At 46.4% G+C, this 21151-nt stretch overlaps 1 protein-coding gene across 2 annotated transcripts in view; it reads right to left on the bottom strand.

Annotated features, from left to right (window-relative positions):
• Positions 1-4977: 4977 nt before the first annotated feature.
• The window catches only part of THBS4 (thrombospondin 4), an 88815-nt gene continuing 72641 nt past the window's right edge, over positions 4978-21151 (bottom strand). For both annotated transcript variants that reach the window (XM_064376084.1, XM_012462086.3), the window contains 13 exons: positions 20436-20588; positions 17921-18025; positions 17581-17688; positions 17153-17312; positions 15966-16084; positions 15036-15088; positions 11652-11845; positions 10449-10627; positions 9719-9767; positions 9430-9626; positions 8619-8791; positions 5724-5863; positions 4978-5203 (listed from right to left, as the gene is read on the bottom strand). In XM_064376084.1, coding sequence (XP_064232154.1) covers positions 5142-5203; positions 5724-5863; positions 8619-8791; positions 9430-9626; positions 9719-9767; positions 10449-10627; positions 11652-11845; positions 15036-15088; positions 15966-16084; positions 17153-17312; positions 17581-17688; positions 17921-18025; positions 20436-20588 — 1692 coding nt within the window. In that variant the 3' untranslated portion in view covers positions 4978-5141. The remainder of the gene's footprint in view (positions 5204-5723; positions 5864-8618; positions 8792-9429; positions 9627-9718; positions 9768-10448; positions 10628-11651; positions 11846-15035; positions 15089-15965; positions 16085-17152; positions 17313-17580; positions 17689-17920; positions 18026-20435; positions 20589-21151) is intronic.

Below are 21151 nucleotides of genomic sequence, written 5' to 3'. Positions count from 1 at the left end.
GTTTATCAGGATGTAACTGCATGGTAAATCAAGGAGCATCTGCATGCATTTTAAATTGGAATCCCACGTTGAATTTATTGCATTCTTTAATTATGCCAAATTCTCTTAGATATTTCAAGTACTTTGCCACATATTCAAACATAATTCCCAAACACTGCACAAAAATATTAGGATGATAGGTCCAATTGACTTCAGCATCTCTGTACTTGCTTCTACAATTGCAGAATTATTTCTCAGGAATAAAAGACCTTTCCCCACTAAGGAAACTCTACTGCCTCAGGAAATCCGGGGTGCATGTCAATTGACTGAGGTTTATGAACCAAAAGTTTGGGCAAGATGGTAAGATGTGGGGCTTGCATGAGGCTTTCCTTATGCCTGAGGCCTTCAACTCAGGTTTTTGAGAAAAACAAAATGCCTGAAGGAAAGGTTGTCTTTTACAGAAAACACGATTTTGGTAACTTTGGTTTTAAAATTAATATTTGATTAAAGTTACATATTGCAAAACCTTAAGTTAAAAAATTCAACTTAAAAATCTTATTACTCTACTATATTCTATAAATATGCAAATCTACTTATTACTCTATAGCAAAATATATAATTACTTTTAGGCTTTTGATTAATGTTTAGTCCCATTTGCAAACTTAGTTAATTAAACTTCTGTAAACACTCTTAATCCCATTTATAAACTTAAATATTAATTTATGACATAATCTACTATGCTAATTTTTAACATTAAAAACAATATAAATTTCATTTACAAATTTACTGTTTTTCTGTCATTTGATGAAATCTACCTACATGCTTATATAACTTGTAAATTTAAAAAATTTATATAATGGATGAGAAATTATCTTAATCACCTCGATAGTTACATATTCAACCAAATTTTCCTACCTTCTGACTTAAAAGTCTAAAATCAAATACTCTCTTTGGGAGGCCAAAGCAGGAGGATCATTTGAGCCCAGGAGTTTGAGACCCGCCTGGGCAACATAGTAAGACCCTATCTTTACAAAAAAATACAAAAAGTTAGCTGGGTATGGTGGCACGTGCCTGTAGGCTTATCTACTCAGAAGGCTGAGGTGAGAGGACTGCTTGAGCCCAGGAGGCTGAGGCTGCAGTGAGCTGAGATTGTGACAGTGCACTCCAGCGTGAGCAACGGTGAGATCCTGTCTCAGTAATGATGATGATGATATATCATCATTATCAAATATTCAACTGTAAACAATTCCTAACTTATGATGGTTTGACTAACAATTTTTATCAGAACATAAGCCTATTTAAATTGAGGAGTATCTGGACTTAATGATGGATGCCTTAAAATTTTTGACTTAGGTTTATTGGAGTACTAAATGCACTTTGGACTTAAGATATCTTCAACTTATGGATTTATTAGGATATAACCCCATTTTAAGGTGAAGAGCATCTGTCTGCATTCTAAACTGGGATCACAAGTTCAATTTATTGCATTCTCTAATTATGCCAAATTCTTTTAGATATTTCAAGTATGTTGCCACATAGTCAAATGTAATTCCTCAATACCACACAAAAATATGAGGATGATGGGTTCAATTGACTTCAGCATCTCTATACTTAATTCTTCAGTACTAGAATTATTTCTCTGGAATAAAACACCCTCACCCACTGTGATATACTGCTTCAGGAAATTTGGGGTGAATGTCAACTATCCTGCCCTAGGAAATTTGAGGAGAGTGTCTCTGTTGCCTGAGGTTGCCTGTGACCAAATTGGGCAGGGTCATAAGATGTGAGCTGTGGACACTGCAGGGGGTTTCTTCATGCCTCTGAAAGAAAAGTTGAGCCACCCTTTACAGTCCCAATGTTACTGGGGACCCCAGCTGTGTACCCCAAACAGGGGCACCCCACCTCTCACCCCTAGATTCATGCTGTACGTTATCTAGTTCTCCTGTGGCCTCGCTTCTGGACCAGATTCTTTTTGCTCTTTGAGTCTGTTCCTAGTTATCTTCCAGCCTGGGCCATAAAAAACGCCTATGAATATTTCAATAGCAGGTGGCTGGATTCTGTATCCTCTTCCTTCTCTTTGACTCTGTAGCCCGTCTCCAAAATTAATCTAAGGGTCATCACCATAACACTTCTGAAGCCTAGGACTAATAACCTGGATGGGGAGAAGGAAGAGGTTTTTTTTTTTTTCCTCTTTCTTGGGTGTAAGCAGAAAGGGCTACACCTCCCATTGTGCACCTGCTCCCAGACCGCAGGCCTCCTCCTGCTGCCCCCCGAGCCCTCTTCCTGCCCCTAGAGATCTCCCACACATCCTGTGGGATTCTCCTCAGCCATGGTCTTTTCCCTACAATGACAATGCCTCTTTTCTTTCCCAGCCACACCTTCCCTTCCCCGAGTACTTAAAAAAAAAAAAAAAAAAAAAAAAGGCTCTTGCTGTGTTGCCCATGCTGGACTTGCCTGGACTCAAGTGATCCCCCCACTCAGCCTTCCAAGTAGCTAGGACCACAGACGCACACCACCGTGCCCAGCTCCTCAGTCTTCTTGATCTCCATGAGAAGTCAGGAGGTGAAAGTGCATTGGAATGAATTTGTACTAGTTGGTGAGAGATTGATGGCCACTCAGTCCTAGAGGTTTAAGATTCAAATGAGATTCTTACTAACCTAATGGAACTGTAATAGGAATTGAGTCATTGTGCTAAGGTTGAGTATAAAAAGCATCCAAGTAACTTGGGGAGTTACTGGGGGGAGAACATATCACACCTGCTAGCTCATCTCCTGAATCTGTAATTGGCTAGCTTCTCTTGAGTGCTTCCTGATTTTCATTTTTTTTTTTTTTTTTGAGATGGGTCTTGCTCTGTCACTCAGGCTGGAGTACAGTGGCACAATCTCGGCTCACTGCAACCTCTGCCTTGTGGGTTCAAGAGATTCTTGTGCCTCAGCTCCCCTGAGTATCTGGGATTACAGGCATGAGCCACTGCATCTGGCCTAATTTTTGTATTTTTAGTAGAGATGGGGTTTTACCATGTTGGCCAGGCTGGTCTCAAACTCCTGACCTCAAGTGATCCTCCCACCTAGGCCTCCCAAAGTGCTAGGATTACAGGCGTGAGCCACAGCGCCTCGCCTATTTTCACTTTTCTTCATTTCTTATGCAAGACATTTTCTGAAAGCCTCAAGTTTTCTACATCAGCTTCAAAAATATAAGGCAGGCCAACTAGGAATAGGACAAGGTAGAATAATCACTTGTGTGCTGATAAATGTTTAACAACCACTTCTCTGGAGCCCTGATTTTGTAGTGTTTGCCAGTTTATGTGTAAATACTCCCACCATGGCCAATTTCAAACTACCAGCAGTTTAACTGGCTCACAACATTCCTAAAACTTGAATAGTTGGCTCTTATGAGCTGGCAGGAGCTGGCTTCAGCACACTGCTGGATCCACATGCTGCTTTGTTTCCTATTTTGCATAGATAACAAGTTTTGTCTTCTCCAAAATGTAATAAGCTCTGTAAGGGACGGAATTACGTTCTAGATCTCCTGTGGACCCATGAGTTCTAAAGCAATTATAGACACAAAAGATTTAACCAAGAGAGTGTTTCCTGTGCATGTAATGTGTTCTTGGGGCTTGCACAGCCAACAGCAGGGAGGCTGCCCTAGGGGTGGGCATGGGTGACCTCCTCCTTCCACCAGCCTCAGGGGGAATATAAGAGTCTCAGGACACTCACTCTTGTTGCCCAGGCTGGAGTGCAGTGGTGTGATCTCGGCTCACTAAAGCCTCAGCCTCCCAGATAGCTGGGACAAGCACCAGCATGCCTGGCTAATCTTTGTATTTTTAGTAGAGACAGGTTTTGCCATGTTGTCCAGGCTGGTCTTGAACTCCAGGTCTCAAGTGATCTGCCTGCCTCAGGCTCCGAAAGTGCTGGGACCACAGGCAAGTGCCACCACACCCAGCCCCACTGGAGTTTTTGATGTAGGAGATCAGATGTCCTGGATTACAAGGCAACACACATCTCCAGGCTGTACATGCGAGGAGGGTGTCCAGAAATCCTCCGTATCTCATGCATGCCTGATATGGGTGGTCACACATGTACGGTTGTATTTTCTCACTGTTAAAGTCATGGTAAAACTGTGGTAAGAGTGTCTGTTCTTCATAAATGATTTAATGTATGTCTAGGAATTCTAGAATAAGAAAATATATAACCACACAGCAGTGTTCTTTGAAACTAAAGTTCTAGAGAATTTATAAAAATTTCCTTGAGTCTCTGACTTACAGCTGAAATATAAGAAAGGCTAGTGTACAAACTAGGCAAGTTTCTGCCCTGTACATCCAGCTACTGGTACCACAAATAGAGCCTGTGTTGTGACTTTTTGAGCTGAGGAAGACTTTTAGGATCATATACACTCTACTGTCCTTAGACTTAAGAGGCTTTCATTTCACTTCATTTCTTTCCTTCCTTTCTCTTCCTTCCTTTCTTCCTCTCCTTCGTTTATTAATTCAGCAAACATTTACTGGCTATCTACCACATTCCAGTTACCTTGGCGATACTGATTACAATGATGTTTTATTGTCAATAAGCGTACATTCCACTAGGGGGAGCCAAATATATAAATAAGCTTAAGAATTACGTTAAAGGGGCCAGAATAGAAGTCTGTGGAAGGTGTGGGATGGGAGGAGAGCGTCAAAGAATTGGGCAAATCTGTCCCAGGACTGGTCAGAAAAACGCCTTCCTATTGAAGGTGCCCCCTGAGCACGTGTTTCTGAGATTCCTTACCCAGAATAAGGAGGATGTAGAGGTGAGCATGGAATGGTTAGGCGTTGTGTGTGGAGCAAATTGGGGGTACCCCAGGTGAGACCTCTGGCCTAGGCCTTGTGACTCACGCACAGGCTCATGTCACCGGCTACCGGGTCTGAGAAGAAACCACCATCCTGCAAGTTAATGAGGATCCCTTCGAGAACGGGCACCTCAAAGCCTGAGCCACACGAGAGCCGTATCTGAGCAACACGGATTTTAAAAATGATCTCTTCTCCTTTATTGCCACATTCATAGAAAACGTTTTGAGATATCTGGGTTGGTAAAAGAAAGCCACAGTGTATATAAAGAAAATTAGAGGAAGTTAAAAAATATATGCTTTTAGTGTTCGGAAAAGCAGTTACGGATTGCTTCCTTGGTTTAATTATCCAAGCGGTCGAAATTCTGGGTTTGAAACTCTTGGAAGTCCTCAGGGATGGTGTCTGCAATAGGAACGGGCACAGGGAGGTTAGCAAGGCTCCTTCCACCCCGACCCTGGACCCCACCCGTGGCGCAGGCATCCTGTAGGGGGCGCTGTCAGCCCGCCCAGGAGGCCCCGCAGGCCCTCGCCGCCATTTTTTCCTGCAGGCTGCTTTGCAAACCGTTGGCTTAAAGCCCAGGAGTGCTCCTTCCTGGGCCTACAGAAAATCAGCAGGCAGAGTGGATTTTGTATCTGTGATTATGTTTGAACCACATGAAAACAAAGGCTTCCTGTAAATTAAATCTGACTGAATTTCTCACTGAACCCCAAACCCTAAACCATGCAGTTAAATTCTGTGGGTCTTAATTTCCATATGTATAAAATAGGATAAATGCAATCTGCTTTTTACTTCTGGTACAGGGACTATCAGGTTTTAATGACTGTGGCATGGGCTTTTGGGGGGAAGTGCAGTATATAAATAAGGTGGCAGTATTTTATTAATTCTAGTAACAACATTGAACAGTAACAAGAATGTACGTTACCATTGCAGCGATACTTGAGGTTGGACCAGATGATGTTTTCTTGAGAGAAGCAGAAAACGCCAAGTCGGCCTCCACGCATTGTGGTGTCTATGGTGACTCCAGAGTCGGCCACCAACTCAGAGCCTTCATAAAATCGCACCCTGCGGACAACACAGCCGGAGGGATCTCCATGAAATCCAACCCGGGGTAAAGTACCCACTGTGAGGCCCAGGGGGTCCCACTTCTTACACACCTGCATCTTTACTGTTTTCTTTTTGTTTTGTTTTTTTTTTTGAAGACGGAGTCTCCCTCTGTCGCCAGGCTGGAGAGCAGTGGCACCATCTTGGCTCACTGCAACCTCCACCTCTTGGGTTCAAGCGATTCTCCTGCTTCAGCCTCCCAAGTAGCTGGGATCACAGGAGCATGCCACCACGCCCAGCTAATTTTTTGTAATTTTAGCAGAGATAGGGTTTCACCATGTTGGTCAGGCTGATCTCGAACTCCTGACGTCGTGATCCACTTGCCTCAGCCTCCCAAAGTGCTGGGATTACAGGCATGAGCCACCATGCCCCGCCTACTCTGTTTTAGGCTCGTTTTTGCTGACCTGTATTGTGCTGTAGCTGTTCCCCCTTACTTACTAGACTGGAAGTCCCTGGGGGTAGGGATCGTGTGTGTGTGTGTGTGTGTGTGTGTGTGTGTGTCGGGGGTTGGGGGTGGTTGGTTCTTCCCAACTTCTGTCTCTCACAAGGCCTAACATGATGTTGGGGACACTATCAAACTCGAGTTAAAAAAAAAATAAAACCAAATCTGATGTCATGAATGAGAAAGTTTGGTGTCTTGTCATGTGAGTTACCTTGTCTAGGTATCATGCTTAAAAACTTCTGCTTTTCCTTTGATCTGATTTATATCTTTTGGTAAAATCTCAGAGCAATGATTCTCAACAAGAGAAGCACTCCCTAAGTAGAGGTGAAGAAATGTGCCGGGAAGCTTTGGGTTGTCAGAGTGGCACTGAATGATGGAAGCCAGGGATGCTGGATGGTGTGCAACGCCCTGGAGAGAACAATCAAAACCTGTCCTGTGTTCCATACACTACTGGAATGTTCCTCAGACACCTGGGTAGGTGCAGAGTCTGTTTAAAACTATTGGGGCCTAGAACCAGGCTCCCTTTCATTTTTTTGCACAAATTTTAATATAAACTATTTCCCAGAGTAAATTGAGAAAACTACTGAGTACTTTGTTTTGTTTGAAAATCAACATTTTAAAATGTTCACCATTTGAGAAATTCAAATCACTGTCAGCAACAGCAGTGTAACCTTTGAGTCACTGATAGAACAGTCTGTGTTAGAATGTCACCTTTACGGTGATTCTAGGTATGGTGCAAGTGTCTATTTCATTTTGTCTTCTGGTGTGGCTGTGACCAAGTATTTAAATTGTTTTGTTATAAATCATTCTTATTTTTCTATTATATTGTTTGTTAGGGGTCAGATTGATTTTCTTTTTCTTTTTTTGAGATGAGTCTTGCTCTGTCACCAGGCTGGAGTGCAGTGGCATGATCTTGGCTCACTGCAACCTCCGCCTCCTGGGTTCAAGTGATTGATTCTCTTGCCTCAGCCTCTTGAGCAGCTGGGATTACAGGTGCCCACCACCATGCCCAGCTAATTATTTTTAGTAAAGACAGGGTTTCACCATGTTGGCCAGGGTGGTCTCGATCTCTTGACCTCATGATCCACCCGCCTTGGCCTCCAAAAGGGCCCTGGGATTATAGGTGTGAGCCACCATGCCTGGCAGATTTTTTAAGATTATGTGGGTAGGTAGATTGTAATTTCTATGATTCCATTTTGGGACGGAAAAGGGGACATTTCAAAATATTTATTATAAAAAAGGGGCATTGGGCTTAGGGCTGAGAACATGATCATCTTACTTGAGGCAAAGAGTACATTTGACATAATGTCACAAAGAGAAACAAAATCTGAATTTGCCCTCGTCACTCTTTTTTCCACGAGGCTGCTTTCCTGGCCTGATGTGGAGAATGCACTCAGTACTGCTTCCTAAATATACTACGTAGGCTAGGATGGGTGTTGATCTGCAAGTTCAGTAAATGAAAAATACTATCTACATTTCAGAGATACAGCCCTAAGACTCCTAACTAACTCCTGAGAATACTTTCTTTAAAAAAAAAAAAGTCCTATAAAGAAACAGGACAGACTACTTTGGCTTACATGACACATACTCTCTTTGCCTCACAGTAAGATGATCATGTTCTCAGCCCTATTAAGCCCAATGCCTCTTTTTTATAATAAATATTTTGAAATGGCCCCTTTTCTGTCCCAAAATGGAATCACAGAAATTACAACCTACACAGTTCATGCCATGTGTAGGAGATGCCAGGCTTTGTGCTAGGCAGTGAGGAGACCAAGATAAAATAATAAGGTGCAAGTGCTGCCCTCAGGGAGTTTGTGATCTAGTAGGAAGACAGACTGTAAGGGACGTAGTGCTGTCAGGGTGAAACGTGCATGAGTAAGTGATTACACAGGGCCCAGAGGCATCACAGGGCAGGTGTGGAAAACAGACCCCGCCACACCTCTTACCTCGTACCCGTTGGCATGTCCACCCACAGGCTTCTCTGCAGAGCATGGCAGAAGGGCATAGCCATCCATGAGCACCAACTCCACAATGCTGGGTCCTCCTCTCAGCTCTGCTCCTTCTATCCCCATCTTGGCCCTACCATCCTGTCCGGGTGGTCCGTCTGAGCCTGAGTGCCTTCTCCCCCACCTCTTTTCTGGGTTGCCCATCCTGCAGTCACAAAAGTCCTGGCATGTCCTTGGGGACTATCCTAGGTCAGAATAAGGCTCTGGGATGCAGAACAGAGTGTGCTTTGCTTCTAGAGCAAGGTGAGGAGATGGATCTCCCACCTACCTGATGTAGCCCACTTGCGGCCTGTGCTGCAGAAACCAGCGGTAGGACACCTTGTCCTTCCAGCCCACGTTCCTGGAGTCCTTCCACAGCAGCCTGACCTGGTCGCTGGTGTCCCCCGTGTGCCACAGGGAGTTCCGGAGATGCTCCCCTGGACCTGTCTTAGACTTCACAGCCTGGATGATGATATGAGCAAGGTTTTAGGACAGGACAGAGACCCTGCCCTTCCTGCTTCCTGGATCTGAAGTGGTTACAGTCATGGTTACAATCTGGCTGCCTTGGATTTAGAACAAAGCATACACACTTAAATGTCATTTCAAGGAGGTGACCCCAACCCTTTACTACTAAGCCTTGCCCGGTATTCCACTACACATCCCATGTTGCTCCTGCTGCAAATCCACTGTTCCCTGCATTTGCCCAGTGAGGGCTCCCATCAAACATCTAGCTACTTAGGTCAGCCTTGTGTCCTAGCACAAGTGACAGAGGTAGCCCTTCAGCCCTCCTGTACAAAGTTGGACCCACCAATGAAACTTATTAGCCAGTTTCCAACACAGTGTGCCTGAAGATGCACTCCAAGCCTTCCCCTCTTTGACCTCATGTGGGCTGGAATTCCCACCATTAGAGGTTAGAATGTAGCTGCTGCACAGGAATGAAGGCAAAGCCCTGGGTGGGCTCTAGTCTTCCCTGAGTCTAACGTGAGCATAAATACATTAATTTTTAGATTAACTAAGTGCCATATGGGAGAATACAACATTTTAAAAAAGCATGAAGTTTCCAGAAGAAAGGGAGATGAATGACTTCAAACCACCAGTACCTTGAGCTGAATGCCAGGTTCTGCAACTGCTCGGAATGGGGTGGCTTGCCAGTACGTCTGCTCCGTCTGCTTCCACATGACCACATAGAAGCTGGAGCTATCCTGGTAGCCAAAGATAAAGCCTGCATAGTCATCATCTGTCTGGGTATTGACGTGGAAGGTCCCTTCGAAGTCAACTCCGTTAAAAGCTGTGTAACCTGTAGGGATCAGATAAGATTAGAAAAGTAGCCAAGCCACACCAGTAGCTGGAAGAATTCTATGGGAGTGGTAACTGAGGCCCTGGACATACCCACTGCCAGGCCAGGATCACTGTTCATGGTCTGCACAATCTCCATGCCCTGCAGAGAGAGTAGTGGGACTTCAGAACAGTCTTGAAGAGGGCCAAGTAACCTTGAGGAAGCTCAAAACCTCAGGCACCATGAGTGAGTGGCCAGTGACATCTGGCCTCCATATAAGATTTCATTATCTGAGTAGTTGCTCTATTGTGTTATGTGCTCAAAGAAAGCACGTGCTTGTAAAGGTTAAGAAAAGCTCAAAGCTGAATAGAAATAAGTTTGCTAAGACTGTCACTTAAGTTGATTCAATGGGCCCTTAACTGGGGAACATACAACATACACTTCTAATCAATGTGAATTGCTCTGTGACTCTGAAAAATCTACCGAGCCTCTCTGTGCCTGCCTTTGTAGTTACACAATGAGGAGGATTTGCAGAAGGCAGTCTGTTGCAGAGATCAGAAGTGTGGGTTCTAGGGTCAGACTGCCTGGGTCCCAATTCCAGTCATCTCAGCGACTTACCACAGTGCTACCGTCATTAAAGCTGTTACAATCATTAAATCTGTAGCAGACTATTTCATCCTCAGTAAAATGGGTATAATTGGTCTGTCGTAGGGCTATTGAGGAATAACAGGATGTGAACAATGCCTGGCTCATTGTCTGCACCCTCTAAACATGACCTACCACTATCAGAAGGGCCTCTGTTGAGAGGCAAAGCTGAGCCGCTGCCACCCATGTGACACTCACCTGGTTCAGGACTACCCAGTTGGGATCGATCTGGGCATCCCCTTCAGGATCCAGGACCACGGTCTGGTAAGCCCTGAAGTCGGTCAGGGTGACCTCTGCGTTCTCTGGGCAGACGTCAATACGATCGATGACCTGGTCCTGGTCAAAGTCAGACTCACAGATGTCTCCCACCCCATCACCTGAGTGGGGTAGAGAAAGGACAGAAGCTCAATAGCACTCACACCCACCGCTACTCCTGGACAGGGAAAAGGGCTGCATGAGGAACAGAAGGGCCCAGGCTCCCGCTACCAGGGCCATCATTTCCCAGCAGTGTTGAGAGGAGCCCTGGGGTCACGTCTGAGCTGGTCCCAGGCCCCATCCTGGAGTCCTTGTACTGGGTGAGCAGGCCAGTCCTCCCAAAGCTTTTTGAAAGATCAGTGTGAACAGTTGCCCTCCACTCTGTCCCCAGCAAGTTCTTATTACCTACAGTTGGGTTCACCAACTGGTAGATCTTAAGCTTGAGCTGACATAAGCAAATGTCTACAGCACTTTCTGGGCTGTAATGTGTAGAAAACAGGGAAATTATCATTGTTACCAGAATATCTCTAAGACTGTAACTTCTGGTGGCCCCTAGACTGAATGTGGCCCCCAGGTGTGTTCTGCTCAGCTCATGAGCTGGCACTGCATTTTTGCACGTGCACTGCTGTGGATGGGCACGGCCTCTCCAGGTCACCGCAGTCTCCAGCACCCCTGCTGTCTCATGTCTGGCTTGGTGCAGACATTTTCTTATCTGCCTGGCCCCTGCAGGCGTCTGTGTTTGTGAACCCAGCATACACCATTTCTGCTGTGCCATTCTCTCTATGCTGCTCCTTTTCTGGGACTCCCAGGGGAAGGTGGCAGGTGACAGGTTAAGATGGTGGAGCAGCTCTCCAAGCCCTTTGGGGACTGAGCCACAGTGTGGCTGCTTCCCTGCCCTGTGTGACTGCATCCTAGGGTTGTTCAGGAAGATGCAAAGCAGCTCAGTCCTGACTGACTTGAAGACTCGTGTCTACCAGATGTCTGCAGTCCACACAAGCTGCAGCTATGCAGAGAAGCTGGGTGTGGAGAAGCAGCTGATAGGAGCTGGGGATGTTCTGAGTCCGTGCCTGGAGAGAGGTGTGCCCCCACGTGCCTGGCCGAAGGGAGCCCAGGGGTGCTGTGCAGCTCTGGGGTGAGCCGGCTTACTGTTGCTATCCTCCTGGGCTGGGTTGGGGACCAGTCGGCAGTTGTCTGGTCCAGGGGGCACCAGGTCTGGGATTCCATCGTTGTCATCATCATCATCACACTCGTCACCAATTCCATCCTTATCGGTGTCCAGCTGGGCACTGTTAATGACGGTGGGGCAGTTGTCTGTGCTGTCCTGGTGCCCATCTCCATCACTGCGGGAGAAGAGACAGGTGATGTGGCTCACAGTTCAGCAGGGAATAGGAAGCCTCCATTCTCAGGAAGGAGAGTCTGTGCTTGAGGGGTTCTGGGTTTTTTTTAACCGGGGTTGGCTTTTAAAATCAAACCACTGGAGTCATTCCCTTAGATAAGACTGCCCTATGGGCCTCACAGACAGTTTTCCCATCCTCAACCTCTGGAAACAAACGAGTCATTTCCTACTCAAGAAGATAAGGGTCTATTTCTAGGAAATGTGACCAGATGCTCCTATTGGTCCCTGGGAACTGCTAGATGACACTCAACTCAGAGGATGTGTGAGGGGAACAGAGTGACAGGCAGTGGAACCAGACAGCCTCAGTGTAAATCCTGGCTCAGCCAGTGGCCAGCATGTGACCTTAGGCACGACACCCAACCTCTCTATGGCTCAGTGTCCTCATCTGTCAAATGAGAATAATAGCACCTACCACATAGGGTTGTTATGAAGAGTAAATGATGAAAATCATCAGAATTTTGCATACTAAATTTCAATATATGAAAAAGCACTGACTCTTAGGAAGCCCTACAGTATTTTCTGTTATTTACTCTTCACAATCCTGGCTAGTAGATCCAAAGAGGATTCAGACCTGAACGCCATGGGGAGAAGGGAAAGCGAACACGGCCACACCTTCCTGAGGGGAGTATGTAGGCCAGGCTAAGCGCTGGTCTAAAAGACTTCTCAGAATTCTCCCTCTCTGTCCACCTGACTTTCCAGGCTGAGAGGCCACCTGAAGATGAGTGTGCCCTGCCTCCCGGAGGTCTCCTGGAGTCTGAGACCTCTCAAGGTCACTCTGGAAGAGAGTGAGTACTCCTTTCACCCTGGTCCACCTGCAGCCTGTCCTGGGTCAGGGGCTGCCCGTGCACCCTCTTGGAGAGGCAAGCCAGGGACCAGACCATGCTCTTGGACCACACTTTCCAGATGGCACAGGGGGACAGAAGGGGCCCAGCGAAAGTGAGGCCAGCCTGGACAAGCAGAAGACGATGTGGCTCAAATAGCAGAAGCCCTGTGCCCACAGCAGGGCTGCTGTATAAGACACAAGACAAAGCCATTTCCATTAGCAGCCGTGCTATATAGCCCTGAACATTAAAAACAAGCAGTTCCTGTCCTTTTCTCCAAGGTTCACCTTTGTGGGAATTAAAACATAGCAGAATGAGTCATCTGTTTTGGGCAAATATCTAGAGGCTGGTGGGATAGGATATTTTAGAAATTCTTGTAGATAGTAGTCAGAGTGCAAGATGACCTGCACCAGGGAACATTCTTGGTGCACATCATTTAGGGCAGTTGTCAGGATACAGTCCCACCTTCCCCTTGGAAAAGGAGACGGACACCTGATGTCAGGCTCTGCTGCTGACGTGCCTTTCCTTGTACCGTGATATCAGTAATAACACGGCCCCTGTTTTCTGCATGTCACCTGAGGGCCAGCACTGTTCCGGGAGCTTTACCTACATTATCTTGAATTTTCACCATAACCTGCCTGATGTATTTCTTTCTCTCTTCTTTGCAGATGAAGAGGTCGAGATGCCAAGAGATTGGGAAATATGCTTACATTGACTTAGCTAGAACAGTAGCCCTCCGTATCTGCGGTTCTGTATCCACAGATTCAACCAATTGAGGATTAAAAAGATTGGAAAAATAAAAAATAACAAAAAAATACAAATAAGAAACCAATGCAGCATAATAACTATTTATGTAGCATTTACACTGTATTAGGAATTAAAGAGAAGATTTTAAAAGCATATTGGAAGACAGGTATAGGTTAGATGCAGATACTACATCATTTTATTTAAGGGACTTGAGTATTTGAGGATTTTGGTATTCTGGGGGCAGAGGGGTGTCCTGGGAACAATACTCCAGGATACTGAGGGATGACTATATATACTTTCCAGCAAGGACACAGCATAATGAAAGAGATGCACACTTTGGAAGGCTGAGGCAGGTGGATTACTTGAGGCCAGGAGTTCAAGACCAGCCTGGCCAACATGGTGAAACCCTGTCTCTACTAAAAATACAAAAATTAGCCAGGCATAGTGGCGCACACCTGTAATTCCAGCTACTCGGGAGGCTGAAGCATGAGAATCACTTGAAGCCAAGAGGTAGAGGTTGCAGTGAGCCGAGATTGCACCACTACACTCCAGCCTCTGTGACAGAGCAAGACTCCATCTCAAAAAAAAAGATGTGGCTTCATAGAAGCTGTTCTTGAGTAAGGTTTGGGTCAAGAACTGCTTTCTACAGGGCAACCTCTGATACAGGTATCAGGAAAGAAGTTGCATCTTCTTGCTTTGCCTTTTAGAATCCTTTCCCTCTTTTATCCCTGTCCTGGCTGCCTTTGTAAGAATTCCCTAAGGAGACAAAAGGGTTTAGAACCTTGGGTTGCAGGTGCCTCTAGGGCTGAGTGGCACATGTCTGTTTTTGGTGATACTCTTCCAGAATCTGAGCAGCTGATGCAGCCTTGAGTCTTAATGTAAGACTCCATCATGTTGAGCTAGGAGGGCTGACAAAACTCACTTGCACAGAGCACTTCCACTTAAATAAGGGAAACTGAATTAAAAAACAATTTCAAGGACAATGAAATAATAGCAATCCCTCAGCAAACCGACAGCCTTCTATTTTGGGATGATGGTGAAGTTTTCCTGAGCTGAAAGAATATAAAAATAAGAGAGCTAATATCTGTTGAGTGCTATGTATATAACAGAAAGCATAAGAAGCACTTTCCATGGATCAACTCAATCTTTACAACGGTCCTATCAGCTAGATCTAGTGTCATCTTCATTTTCCAGATGAGAAGATTGAGGCACGGAAGTATTAGGTAATTTGCCAAAGATTAGCTGGCATATAAGAGAAAGAGCTGACATTTATGTCTAGCTGTCTTAATCCAGAGCCCATCTGTGAAGCATGATGCTATATTACCTCTTCTGAAATAGATCTCACTTGCTGGAGTGCCTAGTGACCTATTCTGACACTGTTCTGCCCTATACAGAACTTTCAGGGAGAATTCTCATGGTAACCCTGACCAGAAGCAGGGTTATTATCCCACCCGCCGCCCAGCCCCCAGAGAGATCCCAAGGAATGGAGCAGCAGGAAGTTCTGAAATGTAAAACCCTCTCTGGATGTTTGCATCCGGCTCTCTGCAGTTGGGAGACAAGCCATACCTGTCCTGATTGGTGTCACAGGAATCCCCAACCAGGTCATTATCCACATCGGACTGCAAAGAGAACAGAATATGTTATTTATCTCTGGGCCTGCAAGTACAGAATGCTCCAGAGAAGGCAGACCTCACCCATCATCATTGGATTTGGGGAATTATTTCTCTGGAACTGGGGTGGTGCAAAACTGCAAAAGGACAACACCATATTGGTGTAGGCACAATGCTGAATTTTCAAAAAAGCCTTCTAAAATATCAGGCTACATGGATGGGCTGCCCACACACCAGATGAGCTGATTGGAAAGGGGCGCTGGGGTAGCATGGTGGCAGGTGGAGACATGGAACCCTGGCATGGGTCAGAGGGAGCCAGCCGCAGGCATGGGGAGAAGGCAAGTTGAGTTTGCTTTGCTTCTGCAATTTGAAATTCGGCCAGAATGGTGAGTGAGTCACAGAGGGCAACCATGACTCCCCTCTCTCAGGGTTTTAAAAATAAATGACACATCATACCCAATTATCCAGATGGGGAGGAGGCGTGAGAAGGGAAATGCAACACATCACCGGCTGAACTTAATCTGAAATGTCCATACATAGCTGTGTAGGGGTTTGGGGACTAAATGGACACAAGGCTCCAAATGGTTAATTTCCATGTTCCATTTCCCTTTCTGCAGAAACAAAACTCATATCGGGCATCATTAAGCTCGTATTACTAACCTCATAGGCAATTGACAGCCTGGGAGATAGTCCCAAGGGCTTCGTATCTCGTGTGGTGTTCATCCCACCATCTTCAGGCCCACAGTGTGTCATTTCTCCACCTCTGCTTTGTTAGGTAAGTGGCAACAGCTAAGAAGCTCTGCTGTTTCTCTAGACACCCGTCTTAAATGAGTCTCTGCACAGAGGGATTCAGCCTGGAGTCTGAATTCCCCAGTATCCTACTAACCTGGTTAGGGTTGCTGACATCAGGACAGCTGTCACAGGCATCCCCCACACCATCACCATCCTCGTCCCGTTGGTCACGATTGGGAAATCTTGGGCAGTTGTCCAAAATGTTTTTTATTCCTGCGAGAAATTCTACCTTGAGTCAGGGGAATGTCACTAACTTCTAGGTGCTGTAGAGATTAGGTGTGTGGCGAGTTGCTTCGGCCTGGGCCATTGTCACATAGGCACTACCCTTTTCAGCAGTTATCTGGAGGCAGCTTCAAAGGATGGATTCTGGGAGACTTAAAAATGAACAGCTCTCAGAGGCATTTACCCACTGAATTCTAATCTGCCCAAGATGTCAAGGGCTATGACAGCAGCCAAGGGGAGGTGTCATGATGGCTGTATGGGCTGAACCTGGAGAGGGAGGATCTCATGGGTATCTGAGCTATGACTGAGACCCTAGGGCTCTAGGCAGTGTTGTGCTGGAGCCGGGTCCACTGTGTCCCTCTCTTTTCAGTTCTGTGTTTGATGATGTCACATTGGTAGCTTGAAATCAGCAATGATGACAGTATGGAGTTACATCATGGAAACTGGCAAATGCTACCAACCAGGGCTTTTTGTGGTTCGTTCATCAGCACACCACTGGATCTGGGTCATCAGTTAGGCTTGCAGAAGGTGAGGTCATGTTTTGGGGTGTGCATGTTCTGGAGTGTTGCGTGTGTGTGTTGTGTGTATGTGTATGCAGGTGTTTTTTCGAAAAGCTTTATTCTTCAAGGGTCCACAATGGGATGTTGTAGCCTGTGATGCATAGTCTGTGACCCTACTCAAAGCCTTCTCATTAAGTTCTCTATTTCTAGGTCTCTCACATGTAGAAAGGATGGTGGATAGTAGGGAGACGTGTAAATGGGAAGGGAGATGCCCCACAAAGACACACCCTGCCAAGACACTGCTTGAAGGGATCCTACAAAGTTTCTGCCAACGATACAGGGTCCTGGAAACATCCAGAGCCATTAAATAGTGGAGTGGGCTGTGGAGTCTCCTTCCACAGACACAAGTCCACGTTGGGCCCTCCACAGATGCAGGCCACAGTGAGCCACCCACAGCTGGAAGCCCCCAAGTCCCTTATTCTGTTCCTACTCTTGAGAGAGAACAATGAAACAAGGTCAGATGAATCCCAAATAAAAGACAAAAGCAAGACAAATCTACCATCTCCATCCATGTCATCATCACAGGCGTCTCCTCTTCCGTCCCCATCTGTGTCTTTCTGGTCGTTATTTAAGACACTCACGCAGTTATCACAGGTGTCCCCAAAGATATCTTTGTCGCTGTTCCTTTGGTCCACATTGTGAATCAGGACACAGTTATCCTACATGATGAAAGGATGGAACATCACTCAGACTTTTAGTAAATCCACTTCCCCCACTGTTATGAAGTGTCAGAACTCTGGTGGCCCAAGTTTGTCAGTTTTATATGTCAAACATTTGTGAATCTTACAGGGTAAAAAGCTGCAGTGCTATGGAATGCAGGCATGGAAACTAACATTTGGGATGATTCATAGAAACAGTTGACTTCACAGGCTTTCTCCCATCATCCCTGTGCATGGCAATTCACAGGCCCTCCCTGCAAACAGGTACCTGCTCATTCAGGATCCCGTCTCCATCAGCATCCTCATCACAAGCATCGCCAATGCCATCTCTGTCTGCATCTTCTTGGCCAGAATTTGGCACATACTTGCAGTTGTCCTAAGGGGGAAAACACAGCTCCGAGTGACATCCTGCGTTTGTGTTAAATCAGTAACCAATTCGGACCTCAAGACACTGTGGCTTTATTGTTGGTGGCTGTTTCATTTAATCTGAGATGCAGCTACTTTACAAATACAATTTTAATTTAGATCCACAGAACCTCTCCTCATAGAAGATAGGACTTTGGGAAGCCACGGTGTATGTGTGCCTACTGCCGCCCCACACTCCTTACCTTCTTGCAGTTCCTGGCAGAGCATGGCAGTTCTTCGTTGGGGTAACTGTCGATGTCCACATCCTTGCCACAGACATAGCCATCGCCAGCCCAACCGACTCCACACTGTGAAGGGAAAGCTTATCAGAGGCCTGGGAAGCTGAGCCTGGCAGGGAGCTGGTGGCTGACAAGGGCCTCTGCTCCTTTGCTCGTTCCCAGCTGGAGGGCCCAGAGTCACACAGCTTTGTTGGGTGGGGCTTAGAAACTATTTAATGGTTCCCTATTCAAAAGATGTCAAGGGAGACGCAGAGAGAGAACTCTCCCTCCCACTCTCGCTTCTAGGAACGGGCAGAGCAGACAGCAGAAGGGAGACAGGAGGAGGGGACCCAGAAAGTCACGGGGAACTGGAAACAGAGGGAGGGAAAGCTGACCTGGGACCAGAGGTAAAGGAAGGAGGAGGGAGAGAGTCTGAGGAGCAGAGTCTGGGCCAAGGGAAATCAGACTTATTAATCAGAGCGCAGGTTAAATTTCCTGGCCTCTCCACCCAAAATAAGGAGCTTTCAGACCAGTGACTTCCTCAGCTGCAGTCTGCCTGTTCTCAATCATCTGCGCTCTCCCTCTGCAACCAGGATTTAGGAGGCAGGATTCCACAGAGACCCTCCAGGGCTCCTGGTTCCTGCTCACTTGCCCCAGCAGGGCCTTTGGAAGGCCTGGAAGGCTGATCCACGGGGTGGGTCCTTGACTCACTTTAATGAGGAAAAAATGTCCTCTAGGAACAAATACATTTTTAATGAGCCATTTTCTGGCAGATTCAATTATTTTAGTAGTCATACCAAGTTTATTAATCCTTTACCATCTGTCGTTGTGCCTTATTACAAATTCAAAAACATATCAAGAGCCTCATCACCCAGCATCCCAGTGGAGTCGTCAATTTGTTCACAGAAAATGAGGATTTAAACAGAGATCTACACTTGCTTCTCAGTGACTGCTTTTTGGTAATAAACAAGCCCAACCACGAGGAATTCAGGAACTTGCTGGGGCCATTTCCCCTCCGATACAACACATTCCTCCATCCTGACCTTGTTACAGAATATCTGTATTGCCAGGGAGGACTGACTTTTTAATATTGATTTATTTAACTCATTTTTGATTCTTAGATTTTCTATTTGAAAAGTGGTAGGCTTATTATGGAAAATTGTGCATGCATAAAGATAAAGAAGCATGCTGGGTGTGGTGGCTCAGGCCTGTAATCCCAGCACTTTGGGAGGCCAAGGCAGGTGGACCACAAGGTCAGGAGTTTGAGACCAGCCTGGCCAATATGGTGAAACCCCTCTCTACTAAAAATACAAAAAAATTAGCTGGGTGCGGTGATGGGCGCCTGTAGTCCCAGCTACTCAGGAGGCTGAGGCAGAAGAATCACTTGAACCCAGGAGGCAGAGGTTACAGTGAGCTGAGAGAGCGCCACTGCACTCCAGCTTGGGGGACAGAACCAGACTCCGTCTCAAAAAAAAAAAAAAAAGATAAAGAAGTATAACTTTGAGATAAAAAAGATGGAAAAGGGCTCAGAGAATCCGTCTTGCTGCTCAGGGGTGATCACTGTGAACCAGTGAATCCAGAGTCTCATGGGCCCCCTGCCAAGGGCTTGGTGCTATGGGAAGTACAGAGGAGAGGGGCAGCTGATTTTTCAGTGCCTAGCATCCCCAGGACTCTGGATCCTTGGATTTGGGAATGGATGGCAGGCTGAGGACTCTGGATCCTTGGATTTGGGAATGGATGGCAGGAGCATGCCTACTCCTTCACAAAGGGCCCACCACAAGCTCAGCATGAGACCCACGTCAGGCCCTGACATGACTTCTCTACTCTCTTCCTAGCCTCCCCTCCCCAGACCAGCTCCAGGGCTGGAGACTGCACAGGAGGCGTGACCATTCATGGAGCTGTCTCTGATTGGAGTGGAGGTAGACATAGAGCATGGCAACCTCTGGCCCCTTCCAGTCACCTGCTAGAGATGGGAGGTTTCTTCCTGAGGGCCTATGACAGCCCCCACCTCTCCATGGTGCCTTCCCCACCCCAGGATCATTGGGGCAGACAGACCCTGGAAGTCGTAAGAGTGAGGACAGTTAGAGGTATAAGCATAACTAGCAAGCAGGTACGCTTGCCGTTATACAAGCAGGTAGATGGGGCAGAAGAAGGAAAGGGGAGAAGAAGGTTCCTTCACCTCCCTGCTGCTGGCTTCTAGGCCTTTCCACAGAAGAGGCTTGGGAGCTGGGGCTCCACTGGGGGCTTTGGCATCCAGGTGCCCAAGTGGACAGTGTTGCCCCACAGTCAAGAGGGAGAGAAAAGGCAGCTGATGGCTAGATGGATGTCAGGCTGCTCCCCACAAACTCGGTGTACCCTGTTCCTATTATGCTCTGTGCTCATTCTGATTGCGATGCTTTCATTTTGGAGTACTTTTAACCGGAAGCACGTAGAAACTGGAGAGAGGTGGTGTTTAGAATGAAAGAGGAAAAATGATGGAGGAAGCCAAAAAACAACTTACCACACACGTCACATCCCCCTGCCTCTCTTCAATGCACTGGGCATTCACACTGCAAGGGTTCAGCTCTGGGTTTCTGCAGTTTCTTTCCGTTTTGCATCCTCTTGTCTGATCACCAGTATACCCTGGCTTACAAGGCCCACAGCGGTAAGATCCCTGCAAGGAACAAAGATCAGACGTTGAGCTGGAAGCTGTGAGCAAAGGTACGGTTACTGTGTATATTTTCACAGGTACTCATTGCTGGCAGGATTTAGGCATCAGACCCATGCCTGCCTCTCTGCTTACATGTAAGATTATATGAATGTTGGTGAAAACACCATCAGACTGGAGGCTCCATCTGGCCACTCAGACAAAGAAGGAATAGAAGTGAAGAAAGAAGGCTGGACGGTGAACCAATGACACTGACTTGCCTGTGCCACCATGGAAGCCAGAGGGGGAGAGGCCAAAAGTTCCTATGAAGTCCTGGGAGGTGGTATGAGAAGTTTACTCTGGGGACAGGGAGATAATCTGCTTAAACGCAAGTTAATTTTTTTTCTTGCTATTCATTCAGCTCTTTTACAATGGAATGACAAAGGAATGGGTGCACCGAGAAATGCTGGTGGCCTGCATTGAGAATTTTTGATGAGGTAGGCTGAGAAACTGACAAATGAGCTGTCAGTGCCACTGCAATGACACTTCAGGGGCCAGGTTTTTTTTTAGCACGTGCGCGCGCGCGCACA

This window comes from Aotus nancymaae, unplaced genomic scaffold, assembly GCF_030222135.1.
Source record: "Aotus nancymaae isolate 86718 unplaced genomic scaffold, 86718_ANA_hifiasm-v0.15.2.pri h1tg000014l, whole genome shotgun sequence".
Classification (NCBI taxonomy): domain Eukaryota; kingdom Metazoa; phylum Chordata; class Mammalia; order Primates; family Aotidae; genus Aotus; species Aotus nancymaae.
The sequence above is the reverse complement of the archived record's forward strand: the minus strand, read 5'-3'. Positions and strand labels throughout refer to the sequence as shown.